The sequence below is a fragment of the Genypterus blacodes genome, unplaced genomic scaffold (genome assembly GCF_046128005.1).
Source record: "Genypterus blacodes isolate CSIRO-AG114 ecotype Tasmania unplaced genomic scaffold, CSIRO-AGI_Gbla_v1 ptg000133l_1, whole genome shotgun sequence".
Classification (NCBI taxonomy): Eukaryota; Metazoa; Chordata; class Actinopteri; order Ophidiiformes; family Ophidiidae; genus Genypterus; species Genypterus blacodes.
This window is the reverse complement of record NW_027466935.1, coordinates 2,477,501-2,496,999: the sequence shown is the minus strand read 5'-3', so window position 1 is coordinate 2,496,999 and position 19,499 is coordinate 2,477,501. Positions and strand designations below refer to the sequence as shown.

Sequence of the window (19,499 nt, the reverse complement as noted above, 5' to 3'; positions counted from 1 at the left end):
GAGTGGAGAGTCGGTGTGTGTGGCCAACAGAATTGGTATGTGTACGAGTTCCACTTACTAAATCTATCAGTCAAATATCTAAAATAGAACAAAACTCTATATGCAACATGAGAGCGTCATCTCTCCTTCCAGCAGCGTGAATATTTTTGGATGCTTGATCTGCATCCAGTGATCATACACAATTACACTCGCCCAACGCCGGTGAGGAGACAGAGTGTGAATTAAAGGCCAGTTATAGTTAGAAACATACACAACTCATGACGGACAGAACACAGGAACCTTTTTATATCTACATGTGTTGACAGAATTGTCTTAAATAGAGCAACTCTTTAGATCATGGATTAAAAATAACTTTACAAACAGGAAGGTGAAAGGTTAAGTATTCCTCTGTATAGCAACGTCTGTCTGACTGCTTTAATGATCAAGTATGAGATCAGTAATATGTTTGTGCTGTATTCAGAAAACCATAGAATGAATTCTGCAATACAGAGAAGATTGGGGAAGATGCAGACATTATGCATGAAAGCAGGTTAAATATTCTTCTTACTAGCGACTTAAAGCTAAATAGAAGCTGAGTCGGCATGACTGCAGGTTCTTATCTGCAAGATGAGTGACAACACTTAAATAGTTAAAGTAAACTAAATAGTAATCTGAAGTACGATTGGTTTCATGGGATTATTTTATTTCCCTTTAAAAGCTGCAAATCTTAAATTGGTGCATCAGAACCACAAAATTGCTCAAGATGTGTTAGATTTCAGAAGCATTATGGATTTATGGATGATAAATGCAATTTTATACACACTATTATGAATGGTAATGTGTAAGTATAATGTATAAATTCAGAAAGTGAGACAGATAACAAGCAAACCTGTGATAACCCCAGGAAAAGTCAGGTTCAGATGTGTCCTGTGTGAGTGTGTTGTGTGAGTGTGTGTTTTCCTGTGTTGTCATGATGTCTGTGTGGAGGAATCTGTACCGTTCAGTCAGTCTCAATCCTTTCAGAGGGATTTGGCTGAGTCCTATATAGCCTGACAGACCTGCACAGCTCCAGCAGTGAACCTATGAATGAATGAACGAACGAGTTCCCCTGCAGATGAAGGGTTAAACCTCCTCCTGCTGCGCTTATGTTGCCCCCTGGTGGATGCAAGCAAGCAAGCACCTCTGAAACTCAAAGGTAAGGAGGTTAATTTCAGTGAATGATTTTAGATGTATTTGTTTGTGATGATGGCCAATAAGGGAAAATCGAAAGTTTTCAAAATGATACAAATGATTTTTAGCATCAGCACAGGAGAGGAAATCGAACATTACAGTCTGTCAATCACACTGTAGCTCCTCCCACCATGCACGATTACATGCACACAACATAAATCGAACAAATTAAAGCAAAAAAGACAAAATATTAGAGTTATATTCATCATAAAAGTCATATTTTCACTTTCTAAAAATGTTACCGACTGAGACAAATGTGTCTACTTTGGATTGACACATTTTAATGTCTGTAACTGTAATTTGCAGAGAATTTAGTGCTGTTTGATCTCTTATTGATTTTCTATCAATTATGTGTGTTGCACTGTGAAAACCTGCAGTAATCCATACAAACAGGCCAGTAGGGGGCCCTTAATGTAGATGAGTAGTTGATCCCCTGCTCTATTAGATAATACCTTTATCCTAATGACGGCGTACCTGTGGTCTCCCTCTGCCTCACTGTGGCTGCTCTAGAGACACTTATGTAATGTAAACATAATCGATATAAGAAGTTTAATAAGGATCAACAAAAGGTGAGAAGTAATTCATTTACTATCTGTCGCCTGTGTGGTTAATGAAGCGTTTATGGAGCGTTTATGATCTCAGGCACATCAATCATCCAAGGCCAAAAAGCTCTTAATCCTGTCAAAATATTCTATGATGCTGGGCCAAATATTCAAATTTGATTGAAGGAAAAAACAATATAAGTGAAGTCAAACAATTCAGCTTCTTGCCTTTCAGGACCGATACAATCTCACTAAATGTCCTAGTGGGGAACTCCATTTGAATCTATATATTTATGTATAATATAATGGTTTTAAAGATTATTCAGGCACTTGTCTAAATCCCCACCATTGGTACTGCAGATATGTCTGAATGTATCATGTTCGCGGCTCCTCTTGCTCATTTTCTTCTCCGTCTCCATCTTATGCGGACCTATTTGTATGGGGGTTACAATTGTCAATTTTCTTCCCTCAAAGGACCTGACAGACGTTTTGACAGTAAATGGATCGTTTATTGTCTTGGTGAGGTCACCCAAGAGAAATGAAGAAGGCACATACCCCCCCGACCCCACCTCCTCCAGTCTGACTGAGCCACCTGACGATCTATCTTGGAGTCATCTCGGCTATAGAGGATTCTCATCAGTGCAGCGTTTTGCTTAAGCATTGCAGCTGCTTGCCCTCAAAAGGAAGGTTGCAGTGATTTGTACATCCTCCGCTCTTTCATTCCTCTCTCTGTCTTTAATCCAGGCTTAGGGAAGTCGAGCAAAAACGGCGATTTAAGAGGGCGTGATGTGATGTTCGACCCTGTGATCACACGCTCTCAGTATTTACAGGCACAGCACTGCAAAACCACAGAAACCTGTGCACTAGAGAGTTAAGTCGACGCCTCTGAAGCCTCACAGAGGTAGTGATTGTCGCCGGGCTATTGTATCTGGATTTCATCACATTCTCCCGTCAGAAGGTTAGGGTTGAACTGTGTGTCGTCCTTGAACAACCATTAACGGTTCCTTTTGCTGAAATCGATCATCTCCTGAAAGCTCTGTGATACACAAAGACAACAATAAAGCTTTGTATCCCGGCGAATCAGATGCTCGTCTAACTATGTTGTTTGACCCAGCAAGTAGTAAATAATAATACATAATGGAGATTGGGCGTTGAAGCGCTTACGTCTGCCAAGGCCAAAGAAGCCTGAAATTCACTGAAGAGAGAGTGCAGTCTTAGAAAAATGTCATGTTTTTACCTCTGTGACTAGTAAATCCCCATCAAAACCCTTTGCATGCTACTGACTCAGCTACCCCACTGGTTGCATGTACGAAACCCTATTTGCTACTGTACAGCAGTTCCTATGCTACCATTGGGTTCTTCCGGGGACGTGCTCCAAATTTTGCAAGTTTAGTCAAAATTGGCAATAAATTGTAAGAAGAAAATACAAAGAGGCGTGGCCTGTGTGGATAGATGTGGTTAGACTCAAACAATCCAAGAAAAACAGCTTTACAGTTCAAAATTTAGAGGCAAACAGGTGAGAGTGTTTATTACAGCGCCACCATGAGGTCGACAGGTGTCAAAATATAACAGTTCCTCCCTGGATGATGTGCAACCTGACTGAAAACCTCCTAAGTGGGAGGTCATAACCAATATTTGCCTGGGTGTGATACAGTGCCGGCGTTCATTCCAGTGCTGCAGCGTCTGTTAGGTCTGTTTCTCTTGGAAGTAAAGTGAACCGCGAGTTTAACGACTTATCTAAATCTACACACAGAAATGCCTCTTTTATAAATCACGGCATCTTCTGGCTCATTTGAACCCGCCGAGATCCAGCGAGGAGCTATCCTTTCAGTATGAAAAGGTAAATATTAGGGCGAAGAGACGGAGGAGGAGGATGTGCAGCTGTGTGCTCAGTTGTGCATGAGATGATAAACATTGGGAGGCTTTTATCTGGCTGAGTGCTTCTCTTGAGATTCCCCTCACACAAGCCTGAGCAGTGAACAAGTCTGATAGCGTGTAAAAGCTTTGGACACTTTCTAAATAGTCTCTCCGCACGGTCCTGAAATCACCTTGTGTCACATTCTCACCTCTGCTCCAAAAACGACACGTACCACAAACAGAAACACACATTTTCTGTTAGAGTGCTGCTATTGTGAAAATACCTTTTTGAAAGTAATCAATGAATAACAAATAAATATCTGAGGAGCATTTGAGTAAGTCATACATACACACACACACGCACACACGCACACACGCACACACGCACACACGCACATATGCCACACACTGGCTTGATCGATGCACTGTGCCCTATGAAATCTCTGTGTGATGGGAAGCCAGCAGGGGGGAGGGATGGGGGAGGGCCTCAATGTGTTGTCTCTCTCTCTCTCTCCCTCTGTCCTCTCATACAGCCTGCAGCACTGATAACTGTGGTTTGCTGCTGTATTAGAGAAAGAGAGAGAGAAAATCTACATCTAACTTCTGGTGGGCGTCGACCTCATCCCTCCAGAGTGGATTCTTCAACCAAACCTTTTTGAATTCCGTGCCGCACAGCCTCTGATCCACCAGCACAGGTGCCCAGAAGAGGAGTGGAGGGTCACTGTCTGAACCAGGTATCGTACTGATTACGTTTGTTAAAAGAACGGCTGTTTCATTGGTCTCCATGGCAACTTCTGTAACTTTATGTGTGGGTTTTACTTTATTCTATTCATTTGATTAACTGCTACTGATTACTTAAGTAATCAGTAGCAGTTAATCAACTGGGGGGGGTTATGTTCTCTTGTTATCAAATTAATAATTTGTGAACTCTTTATCCACCTTTTTGTTTGTATTCAGTTCAACAGATAAGCAACAAAGAGCAGAAAAGCCACTGAGAGCATCAAAGCTGGTTCATCCATACAGTTACTCATGTGCTTGCCCGTGAACATTAACTGTGCATTAGTGACTTCTGAGTGAGCATGAACACGTACGATGCACCTGTTGTCATAAATGATAGACAAAAACAAAATACATAGAAGACATCAATAGAAAAATACCGTTTTAATACAGAGGATCGTTTGTATCTCTCACCACTATCACAACTTTCACGGCTTTGATTTGAGAGCAGGTTTAGATCCTTTGTGAAGGTGATTGAGCGTGATACAGGAGCTTGGACTGAGCACAGCAGGGGGCAAAAATAATGGATCTGATACTTTATGAGCTGGTAGATGGTCAACTATCACACGTGGTGCTCAAACAAGAAAGAGACACATTATTTCCTGCACTAATGCATTTACAGAAACCTTCCATTGTTGTTCTTTCTAATGAGGTGGTTTGGAGAATCGTGTCACCGTCCTGCTGTCTCAACGTAGCTCAGACGCAGACAGGGTGTGGATTTAGGTTGAATCTGGGCTGTCAGCGTGCCCTCCCGATTCCATCACATTAACACAACACACAGAAATCCTCTTATCACCACAGATGCAGTTAAGCGGCGGCCATACAGTCATTTTCATTATCTCAAATGCCTCGAATGAATCACTTCCTTGATCAATATTTCTCCGTCACCTCCAGCAGAACAATCCCTGGGCCACTGTGGCAGATTAAAAACCGACTTTTAGAATGCGTATCAGTACATTTTGACTGATTTCTTCTTCTTTGTTGAGTCTTTTTAAGATAAGGGCGGAGAGAGCAGACGTTTCCTTATTAGGTGCTGTTTCTAAGCATTTTCCAAAAACTCTTAAAAGCCTATATGGCATCCAGAATCCTTATGATTTACTGTATGTGCTATAACAGGTCAGTTTATGTTATAGAACAAAATGACACACAACATATTTTATGCAGAGCTGCTTCCATCACACATGGCACTTCACATAAGCAACACACTCAGACACACATCCTCTTCCCATTTTCAAACATTATTACCACAGTCTGGTACCAAGCTACAACCTAATGGTAATAATCAGTTGAGATAATTGATTCCTACCTCCCATTGATCCAATCACTCCACCACAGCTGAAACAGCGAAAAGGTCACGAACGATCATTTCTGACCCGACTCCCCCAGGACATCGCTTCTTCCTTCCATACCTGCACTGTACTGAAGTGTTTGTGCTGGTAATGTGAAATGGGGTCTTGCAGTTTGTGTCTTTGTTCTTTGTGTTGTGTTTATTGTTTGAGCTGGAGCTGCTGTATGCTTAGGATTCGTGCCTTTGTCGGATATTTTTAGGGTTGATTACCGCCTCTTGTAGAGCCACTAGACCTGCAATGTACAGAACACATATTCAATTTTGTAGACACATTGTGCTTTTCTCAGAACCCAAAGACCCACTGACATGTCGGCTCGGAATTCCTGGAAATCTTTTGTTTTTGCCCCGGGAAAACCAGTTGGTTAAAGACACCGAGGTCGCCAAGACTCCACTCATGCTTCCCACAATATGGCTTTTGTGGGCTGAAAAATAATTCAGTGAAATTACTGTTTACTGCTCAATACCACAGCTGTTGTTGCTATTTGGGTTGAAAGTGGTTCATACATCACATGCCTCACAATGCTGTTTTATATCAGCGGCGAAATGATAAGCTGCAATTTACTCTTGTTTACATTAAAATACACAACGCATTCAGGACGTAATTCGTTACTGCAATTTTCTGTCTCATCTATGTAACTGCACTCTCAGGAGGCAGCAGCTTCTCCCCTCCTAGGATGGCTGTTGTCGTGGTATTTGCCATGATTGCAAGGTTGTTGCTAGGTTGTTGCTTTGGTGTTCAGGGTGGTTGCTTTAGTGTTCGTAGGCTGTTTTCAATGATGTTTAGAGTGGTTGCTAGGTGTTTTAGGTGGTTTCTAGGGTGAACCTGGACGTAGTTAAGTGGAGTGATGACTGAAACCCGTCTGTGTGTGGTTGCTGTTACAGAAATGGACGTGGATCAAGGATTCTATCGGCAGGTGGACGTGCAGGACCACGCTCACTACATTATTGCCTTCTTCGTCTTGTTGATTGGAACACTGGGAGTCACTGGAAACTCACTAGTCATGTACGCCTTCTTCAGGTAGGCCACCTTGTTTGTCTTTTTGACCCCCAAATATCCATTTTAAGGTTGTCATTACTCACTGAACCATATGTTTACCCCCCCCCCCCCCCTCCACTGCCAAAGACTGCATAATTGTGTCTAGAACCTTGAAGAAAATCATTATTAACTGGGAAACTGTCCTCATTTGACACTGCTGCCAAATCAATTTATCTATTTTCTCATTCATATTAGTCTCTTTTCCTGTAATCTTCCATCAGGGGTCCTTAGATTATCAGTATGACACAAAGAAGGATCCATAATTTCCTGATGCGATGTTTGAACAGCAATGTTAGTGGAGAGCTTGTAACTGTGTCAAACCACACTGGCTTCACTCTATACTTCACTCAACAAGGCTTTTTTTTATTTTGACATTTTGTACCCCAACTGTCAAATCACTCACAGTTGTGTTTTATTGACCTATTTACTTTATGGTTGTGGCCATCTGGACAGACATGCATTTGCTTAGGTTTACATTCTGCTACCTTCCCATGAATCAATGTCCACAAAACTTTCCACCATGGCACAATGAAGCACAATGAGGGTAAATGTGTCTGCATCTACAATACAGCAACAACCTCAGGCTCACATTTCAAACGTGCATCTAAATCTAACCGTGTTTATGCAAATTTGGTTGCGATAAACAAAGGAATTATGAAATTTGATGCAATGATTCAGCAATGATTGATTGTATTCATTGATTTGGTTGTATATGCTTCTTTTCACATTGAACTCGTGACCAACACAGATGAGACGTAGATGGAAACACAGTGTATGCTGGTGTGTTGGGGAGCGCTGACGTCACAATTATTGAAGTAAAGGTTTTCACTGTAGCCGCACATATTCAATAGGCTGGCAGGAAGCAGAGTAGTGTTTTGCTAACTGTGCTGAATAAGTCAATGCATAAATTCAATACAGTAGAGGATCCTGTAGTTACACCGTAGAGGCAGTGCCACCACACACACCACATAAAGAGGAAGAGAAAACTCTGCAGGGACGCCATTAATAATAAATAATGCAGCTGGAGGATATTAAAGCTAAACATTCAAGTTAAAGTGTCTATTAAACAAACAAAGTGAGTCCACAAATGAGTATATCTTTCAACTTTGCCCTCTTTATTGCCTTTATATGAGGTTTTGACCGAAAAAAAACAACAAAAAAGGTAGAATTCTATGTTCCTTTTCGCTTTAAAGGTTATAAAACAGTAAACAGTGTAGTCTAGTGTTTCATACCAAGTGCTGGAGTCTAGTATGCTGGGCCTGACATGCTTTCTGCATTAAGGCTGAGGCACGATCATACACTCCCTATCTCAAATGCTGCATCACTCAATCTCCTCTCCAATCACACTTCCTCAATACACACTCACTCGCAAACATGTAAACACACAAATACACTTAGGGGCTAAACGCGCTTGTTTGTGCTGTGTTGACTCTTTTTTACAATCGCTCTGCCAAAACAATGTTCAAATTCAAAGGATAAATACGTTTTTATGGAGTTTGACGAACTCATGGAAGTAACTTTTAATACTAGATGTAGATGAACGTCCTTAAGTAACTGTCCCCACATGTGCCTATATAATTACGTAACACCTGAACAACATCAAAGGCGGCTGTGAATACTTTATATATTATACAAAGACAAGCGACAGAGAGGGGGCAGGAGCAACATGAGAGGCTTTATCAACAACCTGACCCTCTCCAGGAGAACTGAGGAACCAATCCAGGACGACAGTCGCTGCTTAGGAACGTCTATACAGTAAAAACAGCTTATATACAATACAATCTTAAACATGGACTTTCTTGTTTCAACTCTCCCATTTTAGCAACAAGAAGCTGCGTACTCCTCCCAACTATTTCATCATCAACCTGGCAGTAAGCGACTTCCTCATGGCAATGGTCCAGTCGCCCATCTTCTTCATCAACTCGCTTAACAAGGGCTGGATTTTTGGAGAAATAGGTATTCAGTTTACAATCGATCCTTCACCGTACGAACTCTCTGACCGAGCAAATCACAATAATCAATGGTTTCTCTTTCTTCTTGACCTGTAGGCTGTAAGATGTACGCGTTCTGTGGAGCTTTATTTGGAATCGCCTCCATGATCAATCTTCTGGCGATCTCCATAGACCGATACATCGTCATTACCAAGCCTCTGCAGGCCATCCAGGGGACCTCCAAACGTCGCACCTTCCTCATGGTCACCCTGGTCTGGCTCTACTCTCTGGCATGGAGTCTTGCACCTCTGTTGGGTTGGAGTAAGTGACGTATCCTATCACATTCTCACTGCCTTTACACCAGTATGCCCTTACTTTTACTTACATCATCTATCTTTATTGTTTCCCCCAAGGTTCATACATACCAGAGGGCCTGATGACATCGTGCACATGGGATTATGTGACGTCGACTCCAGCCAACAAAAGCTACACCTTGATGTTGTGCTGCTTTGTATTCTTCATACCGCTGGGCGTCATATCCTACTGTTACCTTTGCATGTTCCTGGCCATCCGCCATGTGAGCAGGTGAATATCAGCGGTTGACTTCCTTCAAAGTCTTAAAACTAAATATCTGTTAGTACGTAATCCCGTTTGCAGAAGCCGCTTGATCTTGTCTTCTACGCCCACACAGAGACCTGAAGAGGTTGGGTTCTCAGATGAGGAAGTCGGCCCTCATCCAGCAGCAGTCTATCAACACCGAGTGGAAGCTGGCCAAGATTGCCTTTGTGGTCATCATAGTGTTTGTGCTCTCCTGGTCACCTTACACATGTGTCACCCTTATTGCCTGGGCCGGGTAAATATATCACACAGCAATGCTCTTTTATGATCAAATGATTCCTTCTTTTTATAGTCAGAGTGCTTTAGTTGTGCACGTCACCCTGGTAGACCTTGGGAGACAAACTATCATAGTTGTTGTCACCTTGGTTTCAGCCTTGAACCTGTATGATCATGGTAACTACAACACTTCTGGGTCATATTCTTACCTCTTGTACAATGTCACTATCAAGCCGTATGATGAAGTATAAGATCAAAACATCACAGTCCATTCATAGATGACCTTCACCTTTTCACCATCTAAACCCTCTACACCTTTCAGCTACGGGAGCATCCTCACTCCCGTTTCCAAAGCCGTTCCTGCCGTTATAGCCAAGGCATCCACCATCTATAACCCTTTCATCTACGCCATCGTTCACACTAAATACAGGTGAGTATCCAACATGTCACAAGCTTAAATAAGAGATGACGAGAGGTTACGTGACGAGAGTCTGTGTTTAAATTCTGCAGGGACACGCTGGCAGAGAACGTCCCGTGTCTCCACTTCCTGGCACAGGCACCCAGAAAGGAGATCTCTGTGTCAAACAGTGCCTCCTCCTTCAGGGACTCGGTGCTCAGCAGACAGTCACCGGGCTACAAAGCCAAATTTCACAGAGGCTCCTCCATGTCCACAGCAGAGACGGTGAGTTTTGGAATCTGGACGAAGGATTTCTAGGGGAATTATTAAGGTATAAACATGTAGTGTTGCTATTATATAGGGCTCATATTACATATTTATTTCATTTGTTTTATCTGAGATTTACAATTCTAAGTGCAGGAGGAGACAGTAAGCATTGTTCTCTACTCTCTATCTCTCATTATGTCCTGTGACTCAAAACAACGTGAGCACAGAAACCCAACAGGCAGTTCATGCAAAAGTACAACATGGGCCTGGAGGCCAACAATGATAAATGGTAAAGTGAGCACAGAGTAAGAAATCATATGAGCCATGTTTGTGTCAGTTGGCCTGGAAAGGTGTGTCTGTAAAGCAGCAATCCTGTGTTCAAGTTGTTCAAGCTATGTTTACATCAAGTTGTAAACATAGACTTCAATGAATCTCTAGGATCAACTGCTACGTGGATGATAGCATGCTGATGTAATTGCGTCTAACGTAATTGCGTCAGCAGGTTTGGAGCGATGTGGAGCTGGACCCCGTAGACCAGCAGGGACATTATCTGACATCCAGCTCCTCCCTCGTCGCTCTGAGGGAGAAAAAGCACCAGTCGCTGTCTAACCAGAGAGTGAAGACGGGCGTCCAAAGCCAGGAACAGGTAGGGTAGGTGCTCATCATTAAAGGTGTGGTTTCCTTTTGTGATCGTCTATGTCAAGGTTACTTTTCTTCCTATTTCCCTTCTGCTCTGTCAGGCTGCCATCCCAGAGCACAGCTTGCTAAACGGATGTGACCACAACCTGCTGTCTAAGTCTGTCAGCGTGGCCACGGTGGAGGCGAATGCTGAGAACAAAGAGCGGGAAGACGAGCTGGAGAAAGAGCGGGAACGCCCACTGAGAGGACACAATGAAGAGCAGGAGGAAGATGAGCAGAAGGAGACACAGGCCCTGGCATGGCCGGACTACGTGGAGTGTGTGGAGTGTGTGCCGTCATCAGACCCAAACACCTTGTTGGATGAGAGGACTGCTGCTGGATTTACAGAGCCTGGGCTGCTCGACTGAACTCAGGGAGTCTGTGCAAAGATCCCAGTGCTGAAAGCTGCGGAAGCTGAACGTTGTATCTGTTTATCTCCGCCTGGGTGTCTGTTATTGTGGCACAAAAGAGAAAATTAGTTTGGTTGTCATCCAAGAATGCTGCGGTATTCTGCTTTAGCTGCCGTCAACACTTATTACAACTGTTCAGCCGAGCGCCGCAGCCAAACACATCTGGTTATGAGTTTTCATGTGCAATCACATGCGCAACTGTTTACTGTTTAATCAGATAACACAAAATTATGCTATCCTTCTTTATGTCAGAAACAAGACCTCAGGACTGTCGGCATACGCACAGTGAAATCGAAGAATTGAAGAGTTTGTGTTTCAACCTAAACCTCAAAATGAGTTTATGAGGGGACTAAGAATTGAGTCCAACATGTTATGCAAGTTTGTAAGAAGCAGCCAAGAATCAAATTTCAGAGTGCAGAGATCATATTTTGTGGTTAGATCATCATTTTTTTTAATAATTGACTCCAGTGTGTTTATATTTGTTTGTGCGTCTACTTTCAAAGCTTTCCGTTACTTTTATGTGCAAAAACACACCCGTCCTCACTACGCCCCACTACTCTCCCTTGTTGCAGCACTGATGGTTACACTGACTGAAAACAGACTGGGTGTTTCTGGATGCATTTCGAGTGGCATCAACCTCATGTTTTGTCACTTTGCCAATGTAAAACACACACTCCTGACTATATTACACTATAAACATGAGAATAAGCAGACCTGTCCCCGTTTAAAGGATCAGCTCATCTATGAGAGTTATATAATCACATGAAAATGTTTAGCACTATGTTGATTCGATCTGTGACGCATGTTCTCAGGAAGAGTCACGCAGTCAGCCATGGGCGCTTTCCTTCCTACAATACACATTATGTGTTGGTGCTATTGTTACAGTAAGAATGGCTGAGCATGTGTGTATATGTTGTGGGGAATAAACATGAACAGTTTGTCGGGTTCTCCAATTGTAGTTTTTCAATGTATTTATTGCTCTATTATTGACAGTGACAGCATATTGCTACACAGTGTCAATCATATGGATTTGTTGTACAGAAGTGCATGAGTCACCACCAAACTTACATTATCTTAAGCCTATTTATCATAAGTTATTGTTAATGTGAGTTCCTCCTCTGATATTCAAACACCCGGTGAGTTCCTCTTTGAACTTGTGCTTTTCATTACAGGCTTTCTGGAGCAGTGTTGCTTATCCAGTTAGGTAAAGATGATCTAAAGGTATGTAGACCACCCTTAGATAAAGTACTCGCACACTTCAGCGGTTCAATAGCATTGCACAAGAGGGGGTTAGTTTAAAGCCATATATTTACATGGTACAGCTGACCTATGCAGTAGAAAGCAGATAGCTAATAGTATCGAACCTACTGGGGGCAGAGCAGGTCATGCATCTTAGCAATGTGTGTTTACTGTGAAATACCCTCTGCTAAAATCACTGACACAAGTGATTCACAAAAACCCATTGTTATATATTGTGCTGAATATTGTCTCATAAACTCACACTCTCAGTCAAACCTGTGGCATTCCAGGTCTGCTTGTGCACCTTAGTAATGTGCATGAATGTGTTTGTTGCGCGCCCTGCACAGTATGTAAACGTTGTGAGGTTGCAAACATGTCAGGATGAACTGCACCACCTGCAACAGATTAAAAAGTGATAAAGGTACAGATAACATTTTTTTATCTGGGAATGTTGTTGCACTGCCAGTAGGTTTGGAATCACATGTCTTTGTTGACCTGATGGTGGCAACCAGGTGGAAAGGTCGGAATGCCAAAATCTTTTGAACTACGTAGACAGACAGACAGGCCTTTTGTTGATGTTTGCTCTTCTCCTTGTAGCGTTGGATTGTTTTATCTCTGTTACACTTGAAATGTTTGCTCTTGGAATGTTCTTGAATGATGCCGTATCAACTTACTTTACCTTATCTTTGTCTTACATTAACCTCTGGAATGATACCAAATTCCATGTCAACTTGCTCAGGACCCAATCAGATCACGTGTAGAGCCTGCTTCAGTATGGTGAGGAGATTACTGAGCTATATAACAAACGTAAACAGTACATATACAGCACACTAGGGTATTTGTCTGCAGCACTGGAGGTCATGCAAAGCGACGATGTGGGTTCCTGTGTAGCATTGTATTTGTTAACATTGTAGATTTCTGTATTCACAGGTGTATCTTCACTGCCTGGAGCTGGCTTTATGAATATTGGTTACCTTGGGCTAGAGGCATTGATGCTCTACCTTTGAATACACATCAATGACACATTCCCACACACCGAGGAGGGCAGGATTAACAATACATTCCTAGCTCGAGGCCAAAAAATGTAGTCGCTTTGAAATCCATACAGCAAGCAACGTGTATTTTCTTTTTTGACCACTAGAGGGCAGGCGATCACTATGAAACTAAGACGCTCTACTGAACCTGACAGGCTGAACACCTGCATGTGTGGCCTGTGGAGATTTGGTTTGAGCCTCCAACATAGGACATTATACACGTCTAAACATACATTTTGTTACCTCAGTGTAGTTGAGATGTGGGAAGAAATGCATTTGGCTAATTACTCTGTACAACTCCATGTATTCACATTTGTTTTTATTTCCAAACTCATGCACCTCATGACAAACGGATGCCTGGTATGACTTTAACAAGCTGACAAATGACTCCTCCGTGTCCTGACTACAGGAGGCATCCAGTGGAAAGAATGACATCACTGTCAAGTGGCGCAACATAACAAAGTGATGTCCTGTCACAGGTTTACATATTTCTGTCATAACGTCACACACACACACACACACACATGCCTGAGCCAAACGACAGCTGGCTTCTGTATGGCGTAACTCTCTTTGAGTCATATAGACATCTTTATTACGCCACTACTTAATAGCGTAATCGAATCCCTTATATCTCAATTAACTTTTTTTCAATTCATAATTTTACGAGTAATATAGTAGTAGTTATATTTCATTGGGTTATATTTTTCTTTATTTGACCTTGCTTTTATTTATCAGTTTATTTCTTTCTATACATAATCATAACCTTGTTTTTACCCAATGAAAGTTATTTAGAATCTTTTTTTACATTATTTGCTTTTGTGAAAACATTTTATTCTAGTTTTTCCTCCCTGACATTTATGTTTGCGTGTGGCGTCACTGGTCTCCGTTCTTACTTTTTCTGACTTTTACACCAATTGTTTTTCTGATCTTACTTGATTTGTCACTCAAACGTTTTTTTACCCGGTGTGTCATTTGACGAGCATCGAGCCTCTTGAACAGATCAGTCTCAGCTTAGACGCACCGGTGAAGAGGTGAGCAGGCATCAATCAAGGTGCCAGCTCATAAACATAAAGCACACAGTGTACCTCCATAATTCACCTGTGTGTGTGCGTGTGTGTGTGTGTGTGTCTGTGCGGGGGATAAGCCCACGCCTGCACACAGACAGAGCGCAGCAGCGAGGCTGGCGGGCGGCCCGGGCCGTGGGAGCCTCGCAGCCCGGATCCTCCTCCCTCCCGGCGGCCACATGGGCTGGCTTATATGCGGAAGTCTCCGTCCCGCTCAGCCCACTTCAACTTCCCAGGCGGAGGAGCGACACAGTCCGGACGGAGGCACGTTCGAGCACAGACCCCTGCTGCACACAACGCAAGGTGAGTCCCGAACATATGACCCGCACTGCACACCACAACAAAGGAAACTAAAGGCAACAACTGTTTGTTTGAGAATAAGCGAGTCGTTAACTTTTTACTGCATGTTCCAGAGATTTACGTGATTATAACAAAACAAAACATGTAGGATATACGTTTAACGAAAATAGACAATTTCTCACATTGCCCAAAATAAAAAATAGTTTGGTTTATACTTAACAACACTACAATATGAAGGAGAGAGTTTATACTAATGTCAAGTCTGACTTTATCCTTACACGCACATTTGTCACACCCACATCTAACAGTACTTTACTCGTGTTTCCGTGCTGTGCTCGAAACTCACAGCAGTCGTTCCAAAGTAAACACCTCGCTGGGCTATTTGTTTTAAATAAAGACAGAAAGTGCCTAATGTCAAGATTATCTATGTCCTCTGGAGGTTATATTATGTTACATTATGCTTAATGGTCCAGACTAATGCACTGCACGGGGATTTGAAGTAGTGGAATTTTTTATATAACAGCAGTACTGTAGAAAGAATATAAACTACTTTAGATACTTTGGACTCAATAGAAACAGTGTGTGTTACGTGGAAATGTCAGGTTGAAACAGGTGACGGTGCTGTGTGTGTGTATGTGTGTGTGTGTATGTGTGTGTGTGTGTGTGTGTGAGAGAGAGAGAGAGAGAGAGAGAGAGAGAGAGAGAGAGAGAGAGAGAGCAGTCAGGCAGGCATTGCTTTGGCCAGCAGTAGAGGATTACACCCATCTGACACATGCAGCACACAGGCATGGAGGTCAGGTGGTGAATGTTTAACCCTTCACTCACTCTTACTCCTCTGCTGTGGAGTGTTGATGTTTTCCTGCATATTTCATCCCCAGATTTCCTGATTTTTTAAAATGTATCCAACCCTGACCCAGTGGTTCTCAAACTGCAGGACGAGTACAAGTAGTGGTCCCTGAAGCAAACTGCTATTATAACTTTACACTTGCACATAATCCTGGCAAAACAAACCCATCTGTACATGGATTTGTGATTTAATATTCACTTAACCTTAACCTGTACCTGCAACTGAGGTAGTTTTGTTTGGCTAAATGTAACTCATAGGTGAAAGCTATGTCTCTAAATTGCATTGTTACACTCAATTTGTAACTTAAGCGCACAATAGGTAAACATATTTTGTCACTATTCCCAGGCTCGCTCACACCCTTCCTTGTTTACCCGCCAGTGGTCTATTATGTTTCCTGTAATAATGAATAAAGCAAAAGAACAGGCTTTGTTGCTTTAGAATGGCTTCAAACATACCACACAGTTATAAGTTATGAATTCAAAATTAACCACACATCCAGAGTTTGAAAGCCCAGATGGAAGAGAAGAGAAACAGAAAAATCCCACATGTTCAAAACAAGTAATTACAGCTTTCCAGTCTGTGGTATGCGTGTGCAATAAATCCTACAACACTTGAATTCAACGTCAAGAGTATTATGATGATGCTTTCAACTGTCCCTCTGTCCTCCTTTCTCTAGAACACCACCAGAATTATGCCTAAAGTAGTGACGAGACGTGTGTGTGAGGACATTAAAGGTGTGTCTGCTCACGCCTTTGCATGATATCATTAAGAAAGACAAGCAGGGACATGAATGGGACGAGCTGGGAGCCTGTTCTCTCCATATTTTGGAAAAATAAATTCCATCGGCATGTGGGTCTAGTTTGAGAAGATCAGCCGGGCGTGATCATAATTTAGAAGTTTTTACCCATAGTGCATTGTGTTCCCCTGGGTGGCTCTCAGACACGACTGCGATACTAAAGGAATCTGCTTTGTCTTGGCCGTGGCGGTAATCCGACGCCCTGTATTCCTAAAGGGTTAATCTGTTACTCTAAAGTGGATAATGGGTCTCTTTTAAACCAGGGAAGTATTCCCTGAAGCCACGTCTGTTAGCCCAGTCCTCCCAGGCTGTATTTACATGCGTCTTATCCTCTGTCCTTCAGGGAATATTGAACGGATCTGGATATAGAGATCGACCTGTGGCCTTTCCCGACTTTGTAAAGATGGCAACAAAGAATCTAACTTGATAGATCGATGAACAGGTCGACGTGTTGGTGGTCGTCCTTGTAATTCTTTCTAAAAATACAAATTATTGGCAGACCTTGAAGAGGGAGACAGCTGCCTCCAATTTGTTGCTGCCTAATTATAGACTTTCATAATCTCTGCACGTGTGTGTATTAGTGTTTGGGTTTGATTGTGAGAGTGTATAGATAGTGTACGTGCTGAGGGACTTCCAGGTGTTGACCTTCTCTTCATCACTTTCGACTTTTCCCTCCTCTCCACACTTCTGTCGTCCCTAATGGCTTCTGCAAGAGGGCGACATCGTCCTCCAGGTGTGAAGATGAGATGGCCTTGCCTTCTGACTTTACGAGTGTGTGTGTGTCTGTGTGTGTGTGATGAGTAACCGACCAGGTGACAGACTACAGCAGGTGGTGCTGTGGCCCCCGAGGGTGTTTCGTGACAGCAGCAGCGTGACTTATAACCACAAAATGATACATTTCAGGGATGACAAGGCTCTATTATTCATGAAGGATTCACTGGAAAGGTCTGCACCAGGCCTGTAAAGGCTTTGACACATTTCAACATCGCCCAGTTTAAGACGTCCCAGTCATAAATCTTCTCCCAGACTCGCAATTATTCAATCCGTGTTCGTAAAAGTGAAACCTGGCAGAATGTCTAACTTGTCTTTCATCAGACTTAAGAGAGAGGACGTCTCAACTCACTGTGAGTGGAGCTCTGTCCTCGTCTTCGTCCTCGTGTAAAGCCCCCAAGGTGAATGTTTGTCCTTTTATAATTCTGATACCTCCCTCGGGCTGTAATTGGTGGAGATATCACATGATGGCTAACTGTGCCACAAGTGAGCTCGACCTTTGGTTCATCCAATGCTCCTTCTATCGTCTAAACTCAGTGTTTGTTGAATAAACAAAGAGAATATTCGTATCTCATCCGCCTTATTTCACTTCTTTTTTAATCTGCAACCTCTTTGCCAGCTCGTCTCTTGGTCTCTTTCTCCGCCTCCCCTAAATATCTAGCGACATTAAAAGAACTCCAGCTCTTATGGATGAGTGTATTTCCCATCCTGTGTCTTTTGACGTGTATACTGAACATCTTATCTATGCGTTCCTCGCCTGCTTGGGCTCTCAGCTCCTCTCTAAAGTAAACATCAAGGACCATTAATCAGGTCTGTCTGTTCCAAAGCAGACTCACCTTTGTTTGAGTTCCACAATTTCTGTTCTTCTTCATGCATGTGACTTGAACATACACACGTGATGCGTAGATCTATATTTTGCTCTGGAGTCGGGCTTTGATGTCATGCTTTCATATCAACACCCACCCTTCCTGTCAGGCTGGGGGGGGGGGGGGGTGAAGGTGATGCACTTCCATGTGATGCATGATGAAGGGTTTTTGAAGCATGTGGACAACTCACACAGGCAGAACACTCCTGACCTCTCACACACACACTAGAAAATGAAGCATGTCCTGCGAATGTGGTGTACTAATTTACGTGAAACAGCCGCATATCACTGCAGATCACCCTAAAAGATTTAATAATGCACTAATTCGCAACATGTGGCTGCACTTACTCAGTCCTCCCTCCTATAAATGGCTTATTATGTATTCCTGCGACTTCACTTCTTCAGCGGAAAAGCAACACAAGGCTGCTTTAAACCAGAGTGCTGCAGTAAATCTTCCTTGCACTTCCCATTTGGTTCTGTCCGTTAAACATGCAGGCAGGCGTGTGTAATCAGGATGTGGTATTTATCGATCAGTGATGTAATGTAGGAGGAGCATGTGAGTCTGTGAGGTGGTGTGTGAGTAGTATGTCTGTGTAAGGCGAGCTGAATCAGCCAGGGTGTGTGTGTGCGTGTGCGTGTGTGTGCGCGTGTGTGTGCATGTGTGTGTGTGTGTGAGCATCACGCATCATGCTCATCTGCAGTGATTGCAACATGTGTGAAAATTATAAAATTATTGCAGCATTTCATGAAGAACGCTCAGTCACTTCTTCTCAGGGTTTATTGCAGGCAGTTGGGGTGATGGGTTCAAGGTTCAACCAGCCGATCAGCTGATCTGACATTCCTGTTAGGTAAACAAACGGTTGTCAGTGCTTTCTTCATCACAGCACTGTTTTCACATGTAGGTCGGCTCAGAGTTTAGTCACCAAACGGGCCGCTATGTACGTTGGCAGCCGTTCAGAAACATTAGCAAACCCTGTAAATAAGCAAATAAACAGCTCATTTCTGTTCCCAGACGTTTCCCAAAATAAGCTAAATGTTTTATGTCACATTTTTTGGAGCAGGGTATTGACTCAATTTCTTTGCTCTTAAGATAAGTGATGATGTCGACCCAGCAGAGGAATGTTCACTGCTTGGATTTAGCAGGATGTGCAATTTACTGTCAAAGACAGTAATCTGTCCTAACTGCCAGGCTGCACGGCGCACAAAAGAGGGCGTGGCTATAGACACATGATGTAAGACATTATTGTCTGTTTGTCCACATGCACACACTGCATCTTAAACTAGGGCTCTCCCCTCC

General features: G+C 42.8%; 2 protein-coding genes across 2 annotated transcripts in view; both read left to right on the top strand.

Moving 5' to 3' along the window:
• The first annotated feature begins 6,617 nt into the window (after positions 1–6,617).
• On the top strand, positions 6,618–12,168 carry opn4xa (opsin 4xa). The gene is made up of 10 exons (XM_076164032.1): positions 6,618–6,751; positions 8,592–8,725; positions 8,818–9,021; positions 9,114–9,285; positions 9,392–9,553; positions 9,857–9,964; positions 10,045–10,216; positions 10,701–10,844; positions 10,939–11,148; positions 11,180–12,168. The coding sequence occupies exons 1-10, from the start codon at positions 6,618–6,620 to the stop codon at positions 11,276–11,278; spliced, it is 1,539 nt and encodes a 512-aa protein (XP_076020147.1). The 3' UTR covers positions 11,279–12,168.
• Positions 12,169–14,774: 2,606 nt separating this feature from the next.
• pdlim5b (PDZ and LIM domain 5b) overlaps positions 14,775–19,499 on the top strand; it is a 30,196-nt gene continuing 25,471 nt past the window's right edge. The window contains exon 1 of the mRNA XM_076163555.1: positions 14,775–14,926. The gene's annotated coding sequence lies outside the window, so the exon portion shown is untranslated. The remainder of the gene's footprint in view (positions 14,927–19,499) is intronic.